This window comes from Nothobranchius furzeri, chromosome 2, assembly GCF_043380555.1.
Source record: "Nothobranchius furzeri strain GRZ-AD chromosome 2, NfurGRZ-RIMD1, whole genome shotgun sequence".
Lineage (NCBI taxonomy): Eukaryota > Metazoa > Chordata > Actinopteri > Cyprinodontiformes > Nothobranchiidae > Nothobranchius > Nothobranchius furzeri.
This window is the reverse complement of record NC_091742.1, coordinates 84,795,804-84,821,362: the sequence shown is the minus strand read 5'-3', so window position 1 is coordinate 84,821,362 and position 25,559 is coordinate 84,795,804. Positions and strand designations below refer to the sequence as shown.

Genomic DNA, 25,559 nt, shown 5'->3' with positions numbered 1-25,559 from the left:
CCCTTTTCACCAATCGCCTTCAAACTTCTGCTATATACTCTTAAGGCATAGGGGAAAAAATTCAACCGTCGGATTTTTCAAAAGTTGAAAGGTGTGGGCGTGGCTAAGCCTCAAACTTTGACCTTTCGCCATTACTTGACTTAATAACTCCCATGTGCATGATCAGATCTTTTTCGAACTTTGTCTGTGTGATCATTGACCATATCTGTAAACAATGACAATGTGGACAGCTGACATCATCTAAGCCCCGCCCCCTGACTAAAGGAAGTTATTATTTTATGCTGAAATGCCCATATTTGTCCCCTCTAATTTAGTCAACATGACACCTAGGTCATGCACTGTCTTCATGATGCTGTAATGGCCATTCAAATCTGATAGCTTTCCAGAAAGGGAGGGGCTTTGATGCCATGGCGAATTCTTGCGTATGCCGTAACCTTACAATTCAATTTAATGGTGAGCTCAGAGGGGATGCTTAGTCAGGGTGAGGTGCGGACTAGGAGGCCATTTGCTGTTTCCGGTGACGGGATGATTGACGTTTCTGTTCTGCCAGACATGCCCTGGTGCCCCGGGCTGCCGGCCAGGCCGGAGCGGCGCGGAGCTGCGAGGGCCGAACGACGCTGCTTGCAGCTTTAATTAGGCCCGAGCAGCGAAAGCGCTGCGAAGGCCTCTTGTTTTTGCTCTGATTATTCTTTTTTTGTTATTCCGTGCCCCCTTTGAACGGCTTTTTGGGGACCTTAACATACCCCAAAACTCACAATATTTTGCAAACTTGTCAGGCCTGGTGAAAAATTTGATATTTTAAAGGTTCCAAAAAAATCGCAAAGAAAATGGCTGAACAGCGCCCCCTAGAAAGTGAAAAAAAACCCTCTCCATAAAGCTTAGTTTATCATACAGTTATGAAATTTGGTACACTTGTAGTACTCAACAGTCCGCACAGAAAAGTCTCTTGCAAGCATGGTCAATATCAAACAGGAAGTCGGCCATTTTGGGTTGAAATGGCGATTTTTAGCCGTTTTTGCCGTTTTTAGGGTCCGTTTCTGATTGGATTGCTCGATCATTTTTCGCACGATCATCTCAAAAATTGTGTAAAATTGCTCAGAAGGGATGGGCGAACAAAATGAGACAAAGATTCTGACTTTTCGTACATGCTGAAGGGGCGGGGCCAGGCCTCGAAGTTTGACTACTCGCCAAAAATTTTTAAATTGCTATAACTTCATAACTGAAAGGAATAGAATTACCAAACTTTCTGTGGTCATTCGTCATCCAGCCACAAAGTAAATTGAATGGTCGGATGATGACATCACACAAGCCCCGCCCCCTCAGGACCAAAAAGGTCAAGTTTTACTGTGAAAGGTCCCAAATTGCCCCATTTCACTTAATCACCACAAACTTGTAGCTGTTAACTCAAGACAAGTGGAGGTTGCTTGGCGTCACTTTATGGGAGTTTTCGGCAGAAGGTGGGGCTGTGGCGGCGCGGCGAAGTCAGGCGTACCGCCATGGCCTTACGTTTGCCTTCCATTTCGTCATTTCTAAAGATATCGTCACGAAACTTGTTGTGAGTGATCCTAGTCCGGCCCCTCAAAAGATCTGATGTGAACATCCGGTGGGCGTGGCCTATTTTCTGAAATAGCGCCCCCTAGGACCATTAAAACTGTCAGCCCCAAGCCATGCTTTGACTGAGGAGTACGAAATTTGGTACACTAATGTGGTGTCTCAGGACCTACAAAAAAGTCTCTTGGAGCCAAGTGCAAAGTTGCACAGGAAGTCGGCCATTTTGGTCCAAGTACGCAATTTAGTGGTTTTCGCACACGTTGTTTGGAGAGTGATGCTCCGTCGCCATTTTCACCAATCTCCTTCAAACTTCTGCCATCTGCTCTTAAGACATAGAGGAAAAAATTCAACCGTCGGATTTTTCAAAAGTTGAAAGGTGTGGGCGTGGCTAAGCCTCAAACTTTGACCTGTCGCCGCGCCACTCTTTTTTTCACAGCTCCCTACTGGACTCCTTTTACCCAATCAGCAGGAGTCTCTGGCAAATAGCAGTAGACAACTTGAGGTCACTTGGTCTCCAGTACTGGAAGGTTTCAAAAAAAGGCAGGGCTTTGGGAGCATGGCGAAAATCGCCATCACGCCATGGAAATACGTTTGCCTCTCATTTCTTCATTTATCGTGATATCATTACGAAACTTCTGGTGAGTGATCCTAGTCTGACCCCAAAGAGACATAGACAGCTGAAATATGTGGGCGTGGCCTAATTTCTGAAATAGCGCCCCCTAGGACCATTTAAACTAATAGCCCCAAGCCATGCTTTGACTGAGGATTACGAAATTTGGTACACTAATGTGGTGTCCCAGGGCCTACAAAAAAGTCTCTTGAAGCCAAGCACAAAATTGCACAGGAAGTCGGCCATTTTGGTCCAAGTACGCGATTTAGTGGTTTTCGCACACGTTGTTTGGAGAGTGATGCTCCGTCGCCCTTTTCACCAATCGCCTTCAAACTTCTGCTATATACTCTTAAGGCATAGGGGAAAAAATTCAACCGTCGGATTTTTCAAAAGTTGAAAGGTGTGGGCGTGGCTAAGCCTCAAACTTTGACCTGTCGCCGCGCCACTCTTTTTTTCACAGCTCCCTACTGGACTCCTTTTACCCAATCAGCAGGAGTCTCTGGCAAATAGCAGTAGACAACTTGAGGTCACTTGGTATCCAGTACTGGAAGGTTTCAAAAAAAGGCGGGGCTTTGGGAGCATGGCGAAAATCGCCATCACGCCATGGAAATACGTTTGCCTCTCATTTCTTCATTTATCGTGATATCGTTACGAAACTTCTGGTGAGTGATCCTAGTCTGACCCCAAAGAGACATAGACAGCTGAAATATGTGGGCGTGGCCTAATTTCTGAAATAGCGCCCCCTAGGACCATTTAAACTAATAGCCCCAAGCCATGCTTTCACTGAGGATTACGAAATTTGGTACACTAATGTGGTGTCCCAGGACCTACAAAAAAGTCTCTTGGAGCCAAGCACAAAATTGCACAGGAAGTCGGCCATTTTGGTCCAAGTACGCGATTTAGTGGTTTTCGCACACGTTGTTTGGAGAGTGATGCTCCGTCGCCCTTTTCACCAATCGCCTTCAAACTTCTGCTATATACTCTTAAGGCATAGGGAAAAAAATTCAACCGTCGGATTTTTCAAAAGTTGAAAGGTGTGGGCGTGGCTAAGCCTCAAACTTTGACCTTTCGCCATTACTTGACTTAATAACTCCCATGTGCATGATCAGATCTTTTTCGAACTTTGTCTGTGTGATCATTGACCATATCTGTAAACAATGACAATGTGGACAGCTGACATCATCTAAGCCCCGCCCCCTGACTAAAGGAAGTTATTATTTTATGCTGAAATGCCCATATTTGTCCCCTCTAATTTAGTCAACATGACACCTAGGTCATGCACTGTCTTCATGATGCTGTAATGGCCATTCAAATCTGATAGCTTTCCAGAAAGGGAGGGGCTTTGATGCCATGGCGAATTCTTGCGTATGCCGTAACCTTACAATTCAATTTAATGGTGAGCTCAGAGGGGATGCTTAGTCAGGGTGAGGTGCGGACTAGGAGGCCATTTGCTGTTTCCGGTGACGGGATGATTGACGTTTCTGTTCTGCCAGACATGCCCTGGTGCCCCGGGCTGCCGGCCAGGCCGGAGCGGCGCGGAGCTGCGAGGGCCGAACGACGCTGCTTGCAGCTTTAATTATTTTTTCTTTTTCTTCCGCGTCTTTGGGTGGCCTTTAGGGGGCCTTAGCATATCCAAAAACTCACCAAATTCTGGCCCAATATAGAAAGTGCGTGAAATTTACGTATTTCACTGGCAACGTGAAAGTCGGTTAAAACATGTTTCAACAGCGCCCCCTGGAAAATTAAAAATACCCCTCCGCTTTGACCTTTTTTCATAGTAGAGCGATGAAATTTGGTACACTTGTAGATCTCAACAATACGCACAGAAAAGCCTCTTGCACCCATGGTCAATATCATACAGGAAGTCGGCCATTTTGGACTAAAGTGGCCATTTTGACCCCGTTTTGACCATTTCTAGGGTCTATATTTGGTTCAACAGTTTGGTCATTTTTCGCACGATCGTCTAAAAAATAGTGTGCGATCGAACAGAAGCGATGGACGAATCAAATGAGACAATAAAATTGACTTTTCGTAAATACTGAAGGGGCGGGACCAGGCCTCAAATTTCGAGCACTCGCCAAAAAATTTCAAATTGCTATAATTTCATAAATGAAAGAATTACAGTTAAAGAAATGTTCTATGGACAATCGTCATCACCCTCCGAAGACAAATGAATGGTCGATTGATGATGTCACATAAGCCCCGCCCCCTCAGGACTTAAAAGGTCAAGTTTTACTGGGAAATTTTCCAAAATTCGCCCTTTCAAATAATCACCCCAAATTTGTAGCAGGTAACTGAAGACAAGTTGGGGTAGCTTGGCGTCACTCTATGGGAGTTTTCTGCAGAAGGCGGGGCTGTGGCGGCGCGGCGAAGTCAGGCGTACCGCTTAGGCCTTACGTTTGGCTCCCATTTCGTCATTTCTAAAGATATCGCCACAAAACTTCTTGGGAGTGATCCTAGTCCTGCCCCCCAAAAAATGTGATGTAAAAATCCGGTGGGCGTGGCCTATATTCTGAAATAGCGCCCTCTAGGACCATTAAAACTGTCAGCCCCAAGCCATGCTTTGACTGAGGTTTACGAAATTTTGTACACTAATGTGGTGTCTCAGGACCTACAAAAAAGTCTCTTGGAGCCAAGCACCAAGTCGCACAGGAAGTCGGCCATTTTGGTCCAAGTACTCGATTTAGTGGTTTTCGCACACATTGTTTGGAGAGTGTTGCACCATCGCCCTTTTCACCAATCACCTTCATACTTCTGCTATAGACTCTTAAGACAAAGGGGAAAAAATTCAACCTACGGATTTTAAATAAGTATAAAGGTGTGGGCGTGGCTAAGCCTCAAACTTTGACCTGTCGCCACGCCACTCTTTTTTTCACAGCTCCCTATTGGACTCCTTTTAACCAATCACCAGCAATCACTGGCAAATAGCAGCAGACAAGTTGAGGTCACTTGGTTTATAGTACTGGCAGGTTTCGAATAAAGAGGGGGCTTTGGGAGCATGGCGAAATTCACCATCAGGCCATGGAAATACGTTTGTCTCTCATTTCTTCAATCATTGTGACATCACCACACAATTTCTGATGAGTGATCTTACTCTGACCCCTAATAGAATTGGACAGCTGAAGTTTGTGGGCGTGGCCTATTTTCTGAAATAGCGCCCCCTAGGACCATTAAAACTATCAGCCCCAAGCCATGCTTTGACTGAGGATCACGAAATTTGGCACACTAATGTAGTGTCTCAGGACCTACAAAAAAGTCTCTTGGAGCCAAGTCCAATGTCGCACAGGAGGTCGGCCATTTTGGTCCAAGTACTCGATTTAGTGGTTTTCGCACACGTTATTAGGAGAATGATGTCTCGTCGTCCTTTCCACCGATCACCTTCAAACTCCTGCTATATACTCTTAAGACATAGAGGAAATAATTCAACCGTCGGATTTTAAATAAGTTTAAAGGTGTGGGCGTGGCTAAGCCTCAAACTTTGACCAGTCGCCATTACGTTACTTGACTTAATAACTCCCATGTGCATGATCAGATCAATTTCAAACTTTGTCTGTGTGATCACTGACCACATCTGAAGACAGTGACAATGTGGACAGCTGAAATCACCTAAGCCCCGCCCCCTGACTACAGGAAGTCTACTGTTTTATGGTGAAATGCCCATATTTGTCCCCTCTAATTTAGTCAACATGACACTAAGGTCATGCACTGTCTTCATGATGTTGTAATGACCATTCAGATCTGATAGCTTTTCAGAAAGGGAGGGGCTTTGATGCCATGGCGATTTCTGGCGTGACGCTGTGACCTTATGTTTGACTGTAACTTCCACAAACAGCCTCCGATTTGCCCGAGACTGAACATCACATCACCAGTGTGGTAAAGATAGAGTATCTCCTAGTGGTGAGACGTGTAATGCTGGGCTCAGAGGGGATGCTGACTCAGGGTGAGGTGTGGACGAGGAGGCCGTTCACGGTTTCTGGTGTCGGGGTGGTTGACTTTCTGTTCCGCCAGACGTGCCCTGGTGCCCCCGGCTGCCGGCCAGGACGGAGAAACGCAGAGCTGGGTTTGGAGAGCATCTGGGATGGAGCGGAGGGGGCGCGGACGGAGGACGAGCAGCTTCGCTGCGAGGGCCGAATGACGCTGCTTGCAGCTTTAATTAGGCCCGAGCAGCGAAAGCGCTGCGAAGGCCTCTTGTTTTTGCTCTGTTTATTCTTTTTTATTTATTATTCTTAGCCCGCTTTGAATGGCCTTTTGGGGACCTTATCATTCCCCAAAACTCACAATATTTTGCAAACATGTCAGGCCTGGTGAAAAATTTGATATTTTAAAGGTCCCAAAAAAATCGCACAGGAAATGACTGAACAGCGCCCCCTAGAAAGTGAAAAAAAACCCTCCCCATAAAGCTTAGTTTATCGTACAGTTATGAAATTTGGTACACTTGTAGTAATCAACAGTCCGCACAGAAAAGTCTCTTGCAAGCATGGTCAATATCAAACAGGAAGTCGGCCATTTTGGGTTGAAATGGCGATTTTTTGCAGTTTTGGCCGTTTTTAGGGTCCGTTTCTGACTGGATTGCTCGATCACTTTTCGCACAATCGTCTCAAAAGTGGTGTAAAATTGCTCAGAAGAGATGGGCGAAAAAAATGAGACAAGGATTCTGAGTTTTCGTATATGTTGAAGGGGCGGGGCCAGGCCTCAAAGTTTGACTACTCGCCAATTTTTTTTAAATTGCTATAACTTCATAACTGAATGGAATAGAGTTACCAAACTTTCTGTGGTCATTCGTCATCCACCCACAAAGTAAAATAAATGGTCGGATGATGACATCACACAAGCCCCGCCCCCTCAGGACCAAAAAGGTCAAGTTTTACTGTGAAAGGTCCCAAATTGCCCCATTTCACTTAATCACCAAATATTTGTAGCTGGTAACTCAAGACAAGTGGAGGTTGCTTGGCGTCACTTTATGGGAGTTTTCGGCAGAGGGCGGGGCTGTGGCGGCGCGGCGAAGTCAGGCGTACCGCTGTGGCCTTACGTTTGCCTCCCATTTCGTCATTTCTAAAGATATCGTCATGAAACTTCTTGTGAGTGATCCTAGTCCAGCCCCCCAAAAGATCTGATGTGAACATCCGGTGGGCGTGGCCTATTTTCTGAAATAGCGCCCCCTAGGACCATTAAAACTGTCAGCCCCAAGCCATGCTTTGACTGAGGATTACGAAATTTGGTACACTAATGTGGTGTCTCAGGCCCTACAAAAAAGTCTCTTGGAGCCAAGTGCAAAGTCGCACAGGATGTCGGCCATTTTGGTCCAAGTACACGATTTAGTGGTTTTCGCACACGTTGTTTGGAGAGTGATGCTCCGTCGCCCTTTTCACCAATCGCCTTCAAACTTCTGCCATATACTCTTAAGTCATAGGGGAAAAAATTCAACCGTCGGATTTTTCAAAAGTTGAAAGGTGTGGGCGTGGCTAAGCCTCAAACTTTGACCTGTCGCCACGCCACTCTTTTTTTCACAGCTCCCTACTGGACTCCTTTTACCCAATCAGCAGGAATCTCTGGCAAATAGCAGTAGACAACTTGAGGTCACTTGGTATCCAGCACTGGCAGGTTTCAGAAAAAGGCGGGGCTTTGGGAGCATGGCGAAAATCGCCATCACGCCATGGAAATACGTTTGCCTCTCATTTCTTCAGTTATCGTGATATTGCTACGAAACTTATGGGGAGTGATCCTAGTCTGACTCTCAAGAGACATAGACATCTGAATTTTGTGGGCGTGGCCTATGTTTTGAAATAGCGCCCCCTAGGACCATTTAAACTATTAGCCCCAAGCCATGCTTTGACTGAGGATTACGAAATTTGGTACACTAATGTGGTGTCTCAGGACCTACAAAAAAGTCTCTTGGAGTCAAGCTCAAAGTCGCACAGGAAGTCGGCCATTTTGGATCAAGTACGCGATTTAGTGGTTTTCGCACACGTTGTTTGGAGAGTGATGCTCCGTCGCCCTTTTCACCAATCTCCTTCAAACTTCTGCTATATACCCTTAAGACATAGGGGAAAAAATTCAACCGTCGGATTTTTCAAAAGTTGAAAGGTGTGGGCGTGGCTAAGCCTCAAACTTTGACCTGTCGCCACGCTACTCTTTTTTTCACAGCTCCCTACTGGACTCCTTTTACCCAATCACCAGGATTCTGTGGCAAACAGCAGTAGACAAGTTGAGGTTACTTGGTCTCCAGTACTGGCAGGTTTTGAAAAAAGGCGGGGCTTTGGGACCATGGCGAAAATCGCCATCACGCCATGGAAATACGTTTGTCTCTCATTTCTTCAGTTATCGTGATATTGCTACGAAACTTCTGGTGAGTGATCCTAGTCTGAGCTCCAAGAGAAATAGACAGCTGAAGTTTGTGGGTGTGGCCTATATTCTTAAATAGCGCCCCCTAGAGCCATTAAAACTGTCAGCCCCAAGCCATGCTTTGACTGAGGATTACGAAATTTGGTACACTAATGTGGGGTCTCAGGACCTACAAAAAAGTCTCTTGGAGCCAAGTGCAAAGTTGCACAGGAAGTCGGCCATTTTGGTCCAAGTACGCAATTTAGTGGTTTTCGCACACGTTGTTTGGAGAGTGATGCTCCGTCGCCATTTTCACCAATCTGCTTCAAACTTCTGCCATCTGCTCTTAAGACATAGAGGAAAAAATTCAACCGTCGGATTTTTCAAAAGTTGAAAGGTGTGGGCGTGGCTAAGCCTCAAACTTTGACCTGTCGCCGCACCACTCTTTTTTTCACAGCTCCCTACTGGACTCCTTTTACCCAATCAGCAGGAGTCTCTGGCAAATAGCAGTAGACAACTTGAGGTCACTTGGTACCCAGTACTGGAAGGTTTCAAAAAAAGGCAGGGCTTTGGGAGCATGGCGAAAATCGCCATCACGCCATGGAAATACGTTTGCCTCTCATTTCTTCATTTATCGTGATATCATTACGAAACTTCTGGTGAGTGATCCTAGTCTGACCCCAAAGAGACATAGACACCTGAAATATGTGGGCGTGGCCTAATTTCTGAAATAGCGCCCCCTAGGACCATTTAAACTATTAGCCCCAAGCCATGCTTTCACTGAGGATTACGAAATTTGGTACACTAATGTGGTGTCCCAGGACCTACAAAAAAGTCTCTTGGAGCCAAGCACAAAATTGCACAGGAAGTCGGCCATTTTGGTCCAAGTACGCGATTTAGTGGTTTTCGCACACGTTGTTTGGAGAGTGATGCTCCTTCGCCCTTTTCACCAATCGCCTTCAAACTTCTGCTATATACTCTTAAGGCATAGGGGAAAAAAGTCAACCGTCGGATTTTTCAAAAGTTGAAAGGTGTAGGCGTGGCTAAGCCTCAAACTTTGACCTTTCGCCATTACTTGACTTAATAACTCCCATGTGCATGATCAGATCTTTTTCGAACTTTGTCTGTGTGATCATTGACCATATCTGTAAACAATGACAATGTGGACAGCTGACATCATCTAAGCCCCGCCCCCTGACTAAAGGAAGTTATTATTTTATGCTGAAATGCCCATATTTGTCCCCTCTAATTTAGTCAACATGACACCTAGGTCATGCACTGTCTTCATGATGCTGTAATGGCCATTCAAATCTGATAGCTTTCCAGAAAGGGAGGGGCTTTGATGCCATGGCGAATTCTGGCGTAACGCCGTAACCTTACAATTCAATTTAATGGTGAGCTCAGAGGGGATGCTTAGTCAGGGTGAGGTGCGGACTAGGAGGCCATTTGCTGTTTCCGGTGACGGGATGATTGACGTTTCTGTTCTGCCAGACATGCCCTGGTGCCCCGGGCTGCCGGCCAGGCCAGAGCGGCGCGGAGCTGCGAGGGCCGAACGACGCTGCTTGCAGCTTTAATTAGGCCCGAGCAGCGAAGCGCTGCGAAGGCCTATTGTATCTGCTCCGTTTATTAGGCCCGAGCAGCGAAGCGCTGCGAAGGCCTATTGTATCTGCTCCGTTTCTTATTTTTTTTTTTTTTTTTTTCTTTCTTTTTTTTTCTTCCGCGTCTTTGGATGGCCTTTAGGGGGTCTTAGCATATCCAAAAAGTCACCAAATTCTGGCCCAATATAGAAAGTGCGTGAAATTTACGTATTTCACTGGCAACGTGAAAGTTGGTAAAAAAATGTTTCAACAGCGCCCCCTGGAAAATTAAAAATACCCCTCCGCTTTGACCTTTTTTCATAGTAGAGTGATGAAATTTCGTACACTTGTAGAACTCAACAATACGCACAGAAAAGCCTCTTGCACGCATGGTCAATATCAAACAGGAAGTCGGCCATTTTGGACTAAAGTGGCCATTTTGACCCCGTTTTGGCCATTTCTAGGGTCTATATTTGGTTGAACAGTTTGGTCATTTTTCGCACGATCGTCTCAAAAATAGTGTGCGATCGAACAGAAGTGATGGACGATTAAAATGAGACAATAAAATTGACTTTTCGTAAATACTGAAGGGGCGGGACCAGGCCTCAAAGTTCGAGCACTCGCCAAAAAAATTCAAATTGCTATAGATTCATAAATGAAAGAATTACAGTTAAAGAAATGTTCTATGGACAATCGACGTCGCCCTCCGAAGACAAATGAATGGTCGATTGATGATGTCACATAAGCCCCGCCCCCTCAGGACTTAAAAGGTGAAGTTTTACTGGGAAATTTTCCAAAATTCGCCCTTTCAAATAATCATCCCAGATTTGTAGCAGGTAACTGAAGACAAGTTAGGGTTGCTTGGCGTCACTTTATGGGAGTTTTCTGCAGAAGGCGGGGATGTGGCGGTGCGGCGAAGTCAGGTGTACCGCTTAGGCCTTACGTTTGCCTCCCATTTCGTCATTTCTAAAGATATCGCCACAACACTTCTTGGGAGTGATCCTAGTCCAGCCCCAAATAGAATCTGATGTGAACATCCGGTGGGCGTGGCCTATTTTCTGAAATAGCGCCCCCTAGGACCATTAAAACTGTCAGCCCCAAGCCATACTTTGGCTGAGGATTACGAAATTTGGTACACTAATGTGGTGTCTCAGGACCTACAAAAAAGTCTCTTGGAGCCAAGTGCAAAGTCGCACAGGAAGTCGGCCATTTTGGTCAAAGTACTCGATTTAGTGGTATTCGCACACGTTGTTTGGAGAGTGTTGCACCATCACCCTTTTCACCAATCACCTTCAAACATCTGCTATACACTCTTAAGACATAGATGAAAAAATTCAACCGTCGGATTTTATATAAGTATAAAGGTGTGGGCGTGGCTAAGCCTCAAACTTTGACCTGTCGCCACGCCACTCTTTTTTTCACAGCTCCCTATCGGACTCCTTTTAACCAATCACCAGCAATCACTGGCAAATAGCAGCAGACAAGTTGAGGTCACTTGGTCTATAGTACTGGCAGGTTTCGAATAAAGGCGGGGCTTTGGGAGCATGGCGAAATTCGCCATCACGCCATGGAAATACGTTTGTCTCTCATTTCTTCAATCATTGTGACATCGCCACACAATTTCTGATGAGTGATCCTACTCTGACCCCTAATAGAACTGCACAGCTGAAGTTTGTGGGCATGGCCTATTTAATGAAATAGCGCCCCCTAGGACCATTAAAACTGTCAGCCCCAAGCCATGCTTTGACTGAGGATTACGAAATTTGATACACTAATGTGGGGTCTCAGGACCTACAAAAAAGTCTCTTGGAGCCAAGTGCAAAGTCGCGCAGGAAGTCGGCCATTTTGGTCCAAGTACTCGATTTAGTGGTATTCGCACACGTTGTTTGGAGAGTGTTGCACCATTGCCCTTTTCACCAATCGCCTTCAAACATCTGCTATATACTCTTAAGACATAGATGAAAAAATTCAACCGTCGGATTTTATATAAGTTTAAAGGTGTGGGCGTGGCTAAGCCTCAAACTTTGACCTGTCGCCACGCCACTCTTTTTTTCACAGCTCCCTATTGGACTCCTTTTAACCAATCACCAGCAATCACTGGCAAATGGCAGCAGACAAGTTGAGGTCACTTGATCTGTAGTACTGGCAGGTTTTGAATAAAGGCGGGGCTTTGGGAGCATGGCGAAATTCGCCATCACGCCATGAAAATACGTTTGTCTCTCATTTCTTCAATCATTGTGACATCACAACAAAATGTCTGATGAGTGATCCTAGTCTGACCCCCAATAGAAATGGACAGCTGAAGTTTGTGGGCGTGGCCTATTTTCTTAAATAGCGCCCCCTAGGACCATTAAAACTGTCAGCCCCAAGCCATGCTTTGACTGAGGATTACGAAATTTGATACACTAATGTGGGGTCTCAGGACCTACAAAAAAGTCTCTTGGAGCCAAGTACAAAGTCGCACAGGAAGTCGGCCATTTTGGTCCAAGTACTCGATTTAGTGGTTTTCGCACACGTTGTTTGGAGAGTGTTGCACCATCGCCCTTTTCACCAATCGCCTTCAAACTTCTGCTATATACTCTTAAGACAAAGGGAGAAAAATTCAACCATCGGATTTTATATAAGTATAAAAGTGTGGGCGTGGCTAAGCCTCAAACTTTGACCTTTCGCCATTACATCACTTGACTTAACTCCCATGTGCATGATCAGATCTATATCAAACTGTGTCTGTGTGATCATTGACCACATCTCAAGACAATGACAATGTGGACAGCTGACATCACCTAAGCCCCGCCCCCTGACTACAGGAAGTCTATTTTTTATGGTGAAATGCCCATATTTGTCCCCTCTAATTTAGTCAACATGACACTAAGGTCATGCACTGTCTTCATGATGTTGTAATGACCATTCAGATCTGCTAGCTTTTCAGAAAGGGAGGGGCTTTGATGCCATGGCGATTTCTTACTCTGACCCCTAATAGACATGGACAGCTGAAGTTTGTGGGCGTGGCCTATTTTCTGAAATAGCGCCCCCCTAGGACCATTAAAACAATCAGCCCCAAGCCATGCTTTGACTGAGGATCACGAAATTTGGCACACTAATGTAGTGTCTCAGGACCTACAAAAAAGTCTCTTGGAGCCAAGTACAATGTCGCACAGGAGGTCGGCCATTTTTGTCCAAGTTCTCGATTTAGTGGTTTTCGCACACGTTATTAGGAGAATGATGTCTCGTCGTCCTTTCCACCGATCACCTTCAAACTCCTGCTATATACTCTTAAGACATAGAGGAAAAAATTCAACCGTTGGATTTTAAATAAGTATAAAGGTGTGGGCGTGGCTAAGCCTCAAACTTTGACCAGTCGCCATTATGTTACGTGACTTAATAACTCCCATGTGCATGATCAGATCAATTTCAAATTTTGTCTGTGTGATCACTGACCCCATCTGAAGACAGTGACAATGTGGACAGCTTACATCACCTAAGCCCGCCCCCTGACTACAGGAAGTCTACTGTTTTATGGTGAAATGTCCATATTTGTCCCCTCTAATTTAGTCAAGATGACACTAAGGTCATGCACTGTCTTCATGATGTTGTAATGACCATTCAGATCTGATAGCTTTTCAGAAAGGGGGGGCTTTTATGCCATGGCGATTTCTGGCGTGACGCTGTGACCTTACGTTTGACTGTAACTTCCACAAACAGCCTTCGATATGCCCGAGACTGAACATCACATCACCAGTGTAGTAAAGATAGAGTATCTGCTAGTGGTGAGACGTGTAATGGTGGGCTCAGAGGGGATGCTGAGTCAGGGTGAGGTGTGGACGCGGAGGCCGTTCACGGTTTCTGGTGTCGGGGTGGTTGACTTTCTGTTCTGCCAGACGTGCCCTGGTGCCCCCGGCTGCCGGCCAGGATGGAGAAGCGCGGAGCTGGGTTTGGAGAGCGTCGCGGATGGAGCGGAGGGGTTGCGGAAGGAGGGCGAGCAGCTTCGCTGCGAGGGCCGAACGACGCTGCTTGCAGCTTTAATTATTATTACGCTTTCTTTTTTCTTCCGCGTCTTTGGGTGGCCTTTAGGGGGTCTTAGCATATCCAAAAAGTCACCAAATTCTGGCCCAATATAGAAAGTGCGTGAAATTTACGTATTTCACTGGCGATGTGAAAGTTGATAAAAAAGTGGCTCGACAGCGCCCCCTAAAGAGTGAAAAATACCCCTCTCCATAAAGCTTAGTTTATCGTACAGTTATGAAATTTGGTATACTGGTACTACTCAACAGTCCGCACAAAAAAGCCTCTTGCAACCATGGTCAATATAAAACAGGAAGTCGGCCATTTTGGGTTGAAATGGCGATTTTTAGCCGTTTTGGCCATTTCTAGGGTCTATATTTGGTTGAACAGTTTCGTCATTTTTCGTACCATAGTCTCAAAAATAGTGTGCCATCGAACAGAAGCGATGGACGCTTCAAATGAGAAAATAAAATTGACTTTTCGTAAATACTGAAGGGGCGGGGCCAGGCCTCAAAGTTCGAGCACTCGCCAAAAAAATTCAAATTGCTATAATTTCACAAATGAAAGAATTACAGTTAAAGTAACTTTCTATGGATAATCGTCATCGCCCCCCGAAGACAAATGAATGGTCGCTGGATGATGTCACACAAGCCCCGCCCCCTCAGGACTTAAAACGTCAAGTTTTACTGGGAAATTTTCCAAAATTCGCCCTGTCGAATAATCAGCCCGAATTTGTAGCAGGTAACTGAAGAGAAGTTGGCGTTGCTTGACGTCACTTTATGGGTGTTTTCTGCAGAAGGCGGGGCTGTGGCGACGCGGCGAAGTCAGGCGTACCGCCGTGACCATTCATGTGCCTCCCATGTCGTCATTTCTATAGATACAGTCACGAAACGTCTTGTGAGTGATCCTAGTCCGGCCCCCCAAAAGATCTCATGTGAACATCAAATGGGCGTGGCCTATTTTCTGAAATAGCGCCCCCTAGGTCCATTAAAACTGTCAGCCCCAAGCCATGCTTTGACTGAGGAGTACGAAATTTGGTACACTAATGTGGGGTCTCAGGACCTACAAAAAAGTCTCTTTGAGCCAAGTGCAAAGTCGCACAGGAAGTCGGCCATTTTGGTCCAATTACTCGATTTAGTGGTTTTCACACACGTTATTAGGAGAATGATGTCTCGTCGTCCTTTCCACCTATCACCTTCAAACTCCTGCTATATAATCTTAAGACATAGAGGAAAAAATTCAACCGTCGGATTTTATACAAGTATAAAGGTGTGGGCGTGGCTAAGCCTCAAACTTTGACCTTTCGCCATTACATTACTTGACTTAACAACTCCCATGTGCATGATCAGATCTATATCAAACTCCGTCTGTGTGATCATTGACCACATCTCAAGACAATGACAATGTGGACAGCTGACATCACCTATGCCCCGCCCCCTGACTACAGGAAGTCTATTTTTTAATGGTGAAATGCCCATATTTGTCCCCTCTACTTTAGTCAACATGACACTAAGGTCATGCACTGTCTTCATGATGTTGTAATGACCATTCAGATCTGATAGCTTTTCAGAAAGGGAAGGGCTTTGATGCCACGGCGAATTCTGGCGTGACGCCGTGACCTTACGTTTGACTGTAACTTCCACTAACAACCTCCGATCTGCCCGAGACTGAACATGGCAATCAACAATCATGCCCTTTATTCAACGAGGCACACACCGTTGGTGAAAGTTGTGTAATGTCACCACAGCGCCCCCTACACACCATTAAAACTGTAATAACTCCTACAGACGAGGTCGTAACTGCACCAAACTTGCTATGTGTACTCACACAATGGCACCCACCACAGTCCTGTGGTAAGTTGTTGATATTGCTTTAGCTCCGCCCCCTGACAGATATTAGGCCCTTAATAACACATGCATGATGCAATTCACACCAAACTGCACACAAATGACTGTCATCAACCTACAAACTTCTTCATGGAATAATTCTTAAATTTGGGACAGCGCCCCCTAGATACAAAAAACCTTTGTAACTTCTGCAAAAAAGTTCCAAACTACATCAAACATTGTGGGAGTCATCACACATCTGCAATCAACACATGTATGTGATCACTTGTTCAATTCACTTTAACTCCACCCACTTACAGCTTTTTGTCTCTAGATGACCCATGCAACGTTTGATTGATTCCAAATTAACAGAAAACCATCTTTGATGACCAAAGATGACCTCTATGGCATTTACTTGTAAATGGTCACAACGCCCCCTAGATGGGTTCAAACTTTATTAACTTCTAAAGTCAAAGTCAGAATGGCATTATACTTGGCTTGTGACATCACGTGACTGCACCAAACACATTGATGTGGTTGTTGATTCAAATCCCTGTAGCTCCGCCCCTTTCAGCTCACTGGCTTTAGATAACACACACAACGTCCGTTTGATGCCAAAATAACAGAAAACTGTCCTTGTCAACCAAAGCTGACCTCAATGGGATTTTTCTGTAATTGATCACAGCGCCCCCTAGATAACTTTAACTTTCGAAAACTTTAATAAATATGGGCAAAAAAGCACTAAAGTTGGTCTGTGTCATCACACCAACAGTGTGCTAAAGATAAAGTATGCCCTAGTGGTGAGACATGTAATATAATGGTAGGCTCGGAGGGGATGCTGATTCAGGGTGAGGTGTGGATGAGGTGACTGTTAGCTTTTCTTGGTGTCAGGGTGGTGGACGTTTCAGTCCGTGGACGTGCCCTGGTGCCCCGTGCTGCCGGCCAGGACGGAGCGGCGGGGAGTTGGGTTTGGAGAGCATCGGGGATGGAGCGGAGGGGGTGCGGAAGGAGGGTGAGCATCTTCGCTGCGAGGGCCGAACGACGCTGCTTGCAGCTTTAATTTTATTTATTATTCCGGTGCCGCTTTGAATGGCTTTTTGGGGACCTTAACATACCCCAAAACTCACAATATTTTGCATACTTGTCAGGCCTGGTGAAAAATTTGATATTTTAAAGGTCCCAAAAAAATCGCAAAGAAATTGGCTGAACAGCGCCCCCTAGAAAATGAAAAAAAACCCTCTCCATAAAGCTTAGTTTATCGTACCGTTATGAAATTTGGTACACTTATAGTACTCAATAGTCCGCACAGAAAAGTCTCTTGCAAGCATGGTCAATATCAAACAGGAAGTCGGCCATTTTGGGTTGAAATGGCGATTTTTTGCCGTTTTGGCCGTTTTTAGGGTCCGTTTCTGATTGGATTGCTCGATCATTTTTTGCACGATCATCTCAAAAATTCTGTAAAATTGCTCAGAAGAGATGGGCGAACAAAATGAGACAATAAAATTGACTTTTCGTAAATACTGAAGGGGCGGGGCCAGGCCTCGAAGTTTGACTACTCGCCAAAAATTTTTTAATTGCTATAACTTCATAACTGAATGGAATAGAGTTACCAAACTTTCTGTGGTCATTCGTCATCACCTCACAAAGTAAATTGAATGGTCGCATGATGACATCACACAAGCCCCGCCCCCTCAGGACCAAAAAGGTTAAGTTTTACTGTGAAAGGTCCCAAATTGCCCCATTTCACTAAATCACCACAAATTTGTAGCTGGTAACTCAAGACAAGTGGGGGTTGCTTGGTGTCACATTATGTGAGTTTTCGGCAGAGGGCGGGGCTGTGGCGGCGCGGCGAAGTCAGGCGTACCGCCGTGGCCTTACGTTTGCCTCCCATTTCGTCATTTCTAAAGATATCATCACGAAACTTCTTGTGAGTGATCCTAGTCTGGCCCCCCAAAAGATCTGATGTGAACATCCGGTGGGCGTGGCCTATTTTCTGAAATAGCGCCCCCTAGGACCATTAAAACTGTCAGCCCCAAGCCATGCTTTGACTGAAGATTACGAAATTTGGTACACTAATGTGGTGTCTCAGGACCTACAAAAAAGTCTCTTGGACCCAAGTGCAAAGTCGCACAGGAAGTCGGCCATTTTGGTCCAAGTACGCGATTTACTGGTTTTCGCACACCTTGTTTGGAGAGTGATGCTCCGTCACCCTTTTCACCAATCTCCTTGAAACGTCTGCTATATACTCTTAAGACAAAGAGGAAAAAATTCAACCGTCGGATTTTTCAAAAGTTTAACGGTGTGGGCGTGGCTAAGCCTCAAACTTTGACCTGTCGCCACGCCACTCATTTTTTCACAGCTCCCTACTGGACTCCTTTTACCCAATCAGCAGGAATCTCTGGCAAACAGCAGTAGACAACTTGAGGTCACTTGGTATCCAGTACTGGCAGGTTTCAAAAAAAGGCGGGGCTTCAGGAGCATGGCGAAAATCGCCATCACGCCATGGAAGTATGTTTGCCTCTCATTTCTTCAGTTATCGTGATATTGCTACGAAACTTCTGGTGCGTGATCCTAGTCTGACCCCCAAGCGACATAGATATCTGAATTTAGTGGGCGTGGCCTATTTTCTTAAATAGCGCCCCCTAGGACCATTTAAACTAATAGCCCCAAGCTATGCTTTGACTGAGGATTATGAAATTTGGTACACTAATGTGGTGTCTCAGGACCTACAAAAAAGTCTCTTGGAGCCAAGCGCAAAGTCGCACAGGAAGTCGGCCATTTTGGTCCAAGTGCGCGATTTAGTGGTTTTCGCACACGTTGTTTGGAGAGTGATGCTCCGTCGCCCTTTTCACCAATCTCCTTCAAACTTCTGCTATATACTCTTAAGACATAGGGGAAAAAATTCAACCGTCGGATTTTTCAAAAGTTGAAAGATGTGGGCGTGGCTAAGCCTCAAACTTTGACCTGTCGCCACGCCACTCTTTTTTTCACAGCTCCCTACTGGACTCCTTTTACCCAAACACCAGGATTCTGTGGCAAACAGCAGTAGACAAGTTGAGGTTACTTTGTCTCCAGTACTGGCAGGTTTTGAAAAAAGGCGGGGCTTTGGGAGCATGGCGAAAATCGCCATCACGCCATGGAAATACGTTTGCCTCTCATTTCTTAAGTTATCGAGATATCACCTCGAAATTTGTTGTGAGTGATCCTAGTCTGACCCCCAATAGAAATGGACAGCTAAAATTTGTGGGCGTGGCCATTTTTCTGAAATAGCGCCCCCTAGGACCATTAAAACTGTCAGCCCCTAGCCATTCTTTGACTGAGGATTACGAAATTTGGTACACTAATGAGGTGTCTCCGGACCTACAAAAAAGTCTCTTGGAGCCAAGTGCAAAGTCGCACAGGAAGTCGGGCATTTTGGTCCAAGTACGCGATTTAGTTGTTTTGGCACACGTTGTTTGGAGAGTGATGCTCCGTTGCCCTTTTCACCAATCGCCTTCAAACTTCTGCTATTTACTCTTAAGACATAGGAGAAAAAATTCAACCGTCGGATTTTTCAAAAGTTGAAAGGTGTGGGCGTGGCTAAGTCTCAAACTTTGACCTTTCGCCATTACTTTACTTGACTTAATAACTCCCATGTGCATGATCAGATCTTTTTCGAACTTTGTCTGTGTGATCATTGACCATATCTTTAAACAATGACAATGTGGACAGCTGACATCACCTAAGCCCCGCCCCCTGAATACAGGAAGTCTATTGTTTTATGCTGAAATGCCCATATTTGTCCCCTCTAATTTAGTCAACATGACACTAAGGTCATGCACGGTCTTCATGATGCTGTAATGACCATTCAGATCTGATAGCTTTCCAGATAGGGAGGGGCTTTGATGCCATGGCGAATTCTGGCGTAACGCCGTAACCTTACAATTCAATTTAATGGTGAGCTCAGAGGGGATGCTGAGTCAGGGTGAGGTGCGGACGAGGAGGCCATTTGCGGTTTCTGGTGTCGGGGTGGTTGACGTTTCTGTTCTGCCAGACGTGCCCTGGTGCCCCGGGCTGCCGGCCAGGCCGGAGCGGCGCGGAGCTGCGAGGGCCGAACGACGCTGCTTGCAGCTTTAATTCTTTATTTATTATTCCGGTGCCGCTTTGAACGGCTTTTTGGGGACCTTAACATACCCCAAAACTCACAATATTTTGCAAACTTGTCAGGCCTGGTGAAAAATTTGATATTTTAAAGGTCCCAAAAAAATCGCAAAGAAAATGGCTGAACAGCGCCCCCTACAAGGTGAAAAAAAACCCTCTCCATAAAGCTTAGTTTATCGTACAGTTATGAAATTTGGTACACTTGTAGTACTCAACAGTCCGCACAGAAAAGTCTCTTGCAAGCATGGTCAATATCAAATAGGAAGTCGGCCATTTGGGGTTGAAATGGCGATTTTTTGCCGTTTTTGCCGTTTTTAGGGTCCGTTTCTGATTGGATTGCTCGATCATTTTTCGCACGATCGTCTCAAAAATTGTGTAAAAATGCTCAGAAGGGATGGGCAAACAAAATGAGATGAGGATTCTGAGTTTTCGTATATGTTGAAGGGGCGGGGCCAGGCCTCGAAGTTTGACTACTCGCCAAAAAAATTAAAACTGCTATAACTTCATAATTGAATGGAATAGAGTTGCCAAACTTTCTGTGGTCATTCGTCATCCTCCCACAAAGTAAAATGAATGGTCGGATGATGACATCACACAAGCCCCGCCCCCTCAGGACCAAAAAGGTCAAGTTTTACTATGAAAGGTCCCAAATGGCCCCATTTCACTCAATCCCCACAAATTTGAAACTGTTAACTCAAGACAAGTGGGGGTTGCTTGGCGTCACTTTATGGGAGTTTTCGACAGAGGGCGGGGCTGTGGCGGCGCGGCGAAGTCAGGCGTACCGCCGTGGCCTTACGTTTGCCTCCCATTTCGTCATTTCTAAAAATATCGTCACGAAACTTCTTGTGAGTGATCCTAGTCCGGCCCCCCAAAAGAACTGATGTGAACATCCGGTGGGCGTGGCCTATTTTCTGAAATAGCGCCCCCTAGGACCATTAAAACTGTCAGCCCCAAGCCATGCTTTGACTGAGGATTACGAAATTTGGTACACTAATGTGGTGTCTCAGGACCTACAAAAAAGTCTCTTGGACCCAAGTGCAAAGTCGTACAGGAAGTCGGCCATTTTGGTCCAAGTACGCGATTTAGTGGTTTTCGCACACGTTGTTTGGAGAGTGATGCTCCGTCGTCCTTTTCACCAATCTCCTTCAAACTTCTGCCATATGCTCTTAAGTCATCGGGGAAAAAATTCAACCGTCGGATTTTTCAAAAGTTGAAAGGTGTGGGCGTGGCTAAGCCTCAAACTTTGACCTGTCGACACGCCACTCTTTTTTTCACAGCTCCCTACTGGACTCCTTTTACCCAATCACCAGGATTCTGTGGCAAACAGCAGTAGACAAGTTGAGGTTACTTGGTCTCCAGTACTGGCAGGTTTCGAAAAAAGGCGGGGCTTTGGGAGCATGGCGAAAATCGCCATCACGACATGGAAATACGTTTGCCTCTCATTTCTTCAGTTATCGTGATATCGCTACGAAACTTCTGGTGAGTGATCCTAGTCTGAGCCCCAAGAGAAATAAAAAGCTGAAGTTTGTGGGCGTGGCCTATCTTCTGAAACAGCGCCCCCTAGAGCCATAAAAACTGTCAGCCCCAAGCCATGCTTTGACTGAGGATTACGAAATTTGGTACACTAATGTGGTGTCTCAGGACCTAAAAAAAAGTCTCTTGGAGCCAAGCACAAAGTCGCACAGGAAGTCGGCCATTTTGGTCCAAGTACTCGAATTAGTGGTTTTCGCACACGTTGTTTGGAGAGTGATGCTCCGTCGCCCTTTTCACCAATCACCTTCAAACTTCTGCTATATACTCTTAAGACATGGGGGGGAAAATTCAACCGTCGGATTTTTCAAAAGTTGAAAGGTGTGGGCGTGGCTAAGCCTCAAACTTTGACCTTTCGCCACGCCACTCTTTTTTTCACAGCTTCCTATTGGACTCCTTTTACCCAATCACCAATAATCTCTGGCAAATAGCAGTAGACAACTTGAGGTCACTTGGTATCCAGTACTGGTAGGTTTCGAGTAAAGGCGGGGCTTTGGCAGCATGGCGAAAATCACCATCACGCCATGGAAATACGTTTGCCTCTCATTTCTTCAGTTATTGTGATAGCGCTACGAAACTTCTTGTAAGTGATCCTTGTCTGACCCCCAAGAGACAAACATAGCTGAAATTTGTGGGCGTGGCCTATTTTCTTAAATAGCGCCCCCTAGGACCATTTAAACTAATAGCCCCAAGCCATGCTTTGACTGAAGATTACGAAATTTGGTACACTAATGTGGGGTCTCAGGACCTACAAAAAAGTCTCTTGGAGCCAAGCGTAAAGTCGCACAGGAAGTCAGCCATTTTGGTCCAAGTACGCGATTTAGTGGTTTTCGCACACGTTGTTTGGAGAGTGATGCTCCGTCGCCCTTTTCACCAATCACTTTCAAACTTCTACTATATACTCTTAAGACGTAGGGGAAAAAATTCAACCGTCGCATTTTTCAAAAGTTGAAAGGTGTGGGCGTGGCTAAGTCTCAAACTTTGACCTTTCGCCATTACTTTACTTGACTGAATAACTCCCATGTGCAAGATCAGATCTTTTTCAAACTTTGTCTGTGTGATCATTGACCATATCTGTAAAAAATGACAATGTGGACAGCTGACATCACCTAAGCCCCGCCCCCTGACCACAGGAAGTCTATTTTTTTATGCTGAAATGCCCATATTTGTCCCCTCTAATTTAGTCAACAAGACACCAAGGTCATGCACTGTCTTCATGATGCTGTATTGACCATTCAGATCTGATAGCTTTCCAGAAAGGGAGGGGCTTTGATGCCATGGCGAATTCTGGCGTAACGCCGCACCCTTACAATTCAATTTAATGGTGAGCTCAGAGGGGATGCTGAGTAAGGGTGAGGTGCGGACTAGGAGGCCATTTGCGGTTTCTAGTGTCGGGGCGGTTGACGTTACTGTTCTGCCAGACGTGCCCTGGTGCCCCGGGCTGTCGGCCAGGCCGGAGCGGCGCGGAGCTGCGAGGGCCGAACGACGCTGCTTGCAGCTTTAATTTTTATTATTATTATTACTGTACACTGTCCTGGATTAGTTTTCTTTCTGCATCTCATCAGCCTGGCTGATCACCTGATAACTCATGTCATCTGGTTATGACAGCATGAGGATGTCCTCACACACCTGTAACCTATCAGCTCATCTGGCAGAATAGAGAGAGAAGAGACACCACATCTCCTGTTCCTGGAAAGCCTTCAGCCATCCTTCGATGACTGAGAACCTCCATCAGCTCTGTCTCCTGTCTGCCTACAATTATTATAATACATATTGTGTTTGACAAGTTTTTTGTGCTGCCAAATATCTCATTTTGATTCCTGTTTTTATATTTTAATGGATATTTATAAATTGCATTAATTGAATTATCACACTGTTGCATGTTTAACTAGCTCTATTGTGATTAATTAAACTAGCACCTCACTGTTAAAAGCTCGTTTTAATTTCAAGCATGTTTAAGTATTTATGGACATGAACAAAAACAGGAAATATATAAATTGAGATTTATTTAATTAATATAAAAATAAGGGGGAAAGAGTCATTGAAAGGCACATTCTTCTGGAAGCTCCTGATCCTGACGACACCAGCAGAGGAGATCACCTGCAGACACCAGAGGATCACCTATGACCAAGAGAGCAGCTGGTATCAGTAAATAAATAATGAAATCAGGGCAGTTTTAGTGGGCTGTTTGGGACTGTGTAACATAAATGAACACATTACAGAATAATTTTCTCATGGGGTATTTTCATAACTTTCTCTGCAGCACACTAACTTAAGCCCAAGGCTCCTGGAGAGCTGCTATCCAGCACGTTTCAGTGGTTTTCCTGCTTTAACAGGTTAGATTAGCTGTTAAGCAGCTCGGCTATTTGTTGCTGATTAAAATCTGGTGTGTTGAATCTCTAAAACATGCTGAATACTAGCTCTAGGGCCGTGGAGCCAAACCCTACAGCTAATCTAATGCTATGGCTAACGGCTACTTACCATTCAGAGCTGGTTCTGTTGGGTTGGTTCTGGTGGTTACAGGCAACTCACAAGCTCAAAACAATAAGGCTCAGGTCCGCTTGTCTCCTCCAAATAGACTTGGTCTCTTTCTTCTTGAGTGTCTGGGTAAGGAGGGGGAGAAATGTCCTCCACTTCTAATGACTGCTCAGAGTGAAGGGAGCTAGAATCGTTAAGTTAGCCATCGTCTTCGTCACTGCCGCGGCTCCGCCCTCTCGGTCCGCCAGGCAACGCCTACTAATGTTGCAGTTTTTAAAATTGATACGTGGGTGGAGAAGGACTCTGAGGCACACTTGGCCTGCTCTTTAAAAGGCCTGAGGAATACCTCGTGTCTCTATGTTAAAGCTGACAGGCTCCGACTACAATGTTAGCTGACAAACTCAAACCATGCATGAATTTCTACATGTAGTTCCTCAGTAGTGCATGAAAGGTAGGGACGTTACTCCTGACTAACATCTGACCTGCAGAAGTCCATGGTGGGAGGAGCCTAAGGAGGATTCTAAATGCATCCTGATAAGCTACTTGTAGTTTCTTCATTCCAGCCTGACTTTAAGTGCAGCACAAGTGGGCCGTATAGAAGGGAGTACAAGAGGAAGGACAAAGGGCCACTTTAACCTGGTCTGAGCACATGCCACAGTTACTGTACCAGAGTGTTAGCCTGCAGGTACGGCTTACAGCACTGTCTCTTTACATCCTCATCATCACACACATCACTTCTTAGAATGGCCCCACATATCTGACTTCTCACCACATCCAGGACTTGGTTCATTAAATAAAAGATGGAAAGCTCAGCTTCTTATCCTCTTTAGTTGCAGCAATCATGACAAGACTCTTTTTAGGGTTCAACATGATGTCACACTGTTCACCATAGCTAGCAGCTGCTGCATGCTAGCACTGTAGGGACACAAGAGGACAAGATCATCTGCATACATTCAATGATTTACAAGGAGGTGGCCCACCAAGCACCCAGTCTAGCGATCATTCAGAGCATCAGACATCAAGGTACAGCTTAAAGAGGACAGGAGACAAGACTCCACCTTGTCTGACTCCATTAGATACAGTGAAAGCTTCAGAGACTTCCATTCCCCACTGAACCTGCATCAGTTAGTGAGAGGACCACAAATGCTAAATCCTGATTCTATCTGCAGGGAGCCTCTACTTTGTAGTTGTAGGTCCAGTTTATGCTGATGAACTCTGTCAAAGGCTTTGGAGGCGTCTAAAAACACATAAAAACAGATGGATTCTGTCTCAGAGACTTACTTCCAGTTTCCTTTAGAGCACAGATACATAAGTCAGTACTACGCTGACTTTTAAACCACACTGATGATCAGTTGCTGCTATAGACTCTTGAAGTCTTTCCAGCAGAATCTGCTCAAACACTTTAGACAACCGTTGCCAGGGCAACTGGCCTGTTTTATCCATGCAGGATATTCTTCCAGTTGTTTCTTTCACCACAGGAAGTAAAAGAACTGATACCATGTGATCAGGTCAGATAGCACGCTT

General features: G+C 45.3%; 1 protein-coding gene across 6 annotated transcripts in view; it reads right to left on the bottom strand.

The window, feature by feature from the left end:
- Positions 1 to 25,559, bottom strand: part of LOC129160753 (NLR family CARD domain-containing protein 3) — a 272,871-nt gene that overhangs the window by 207,651 nt on the left and 39,661 nt on the right. Inside the window, exon 11 of one of the 6 annotated variants that reach the window (XM_070548084.1) lies at positions 9,895 to 25,272. The exons of the other annotated variants lie outside the window; for them this stretch is intronic. Within the exon in view, the coding sequence (XP_070404185.1) occupies positions 25,254 to 25,272 (19 nt within the window). The 3' untranslated portion in view covers positions 9,895 to 25,253. Of the gene's footprint in view, positions 1 to 9,894; positions 25,273 to 25,559 lie in introns of those variants that run through there. 6 annotated transcript variants of the gene reach the window in all.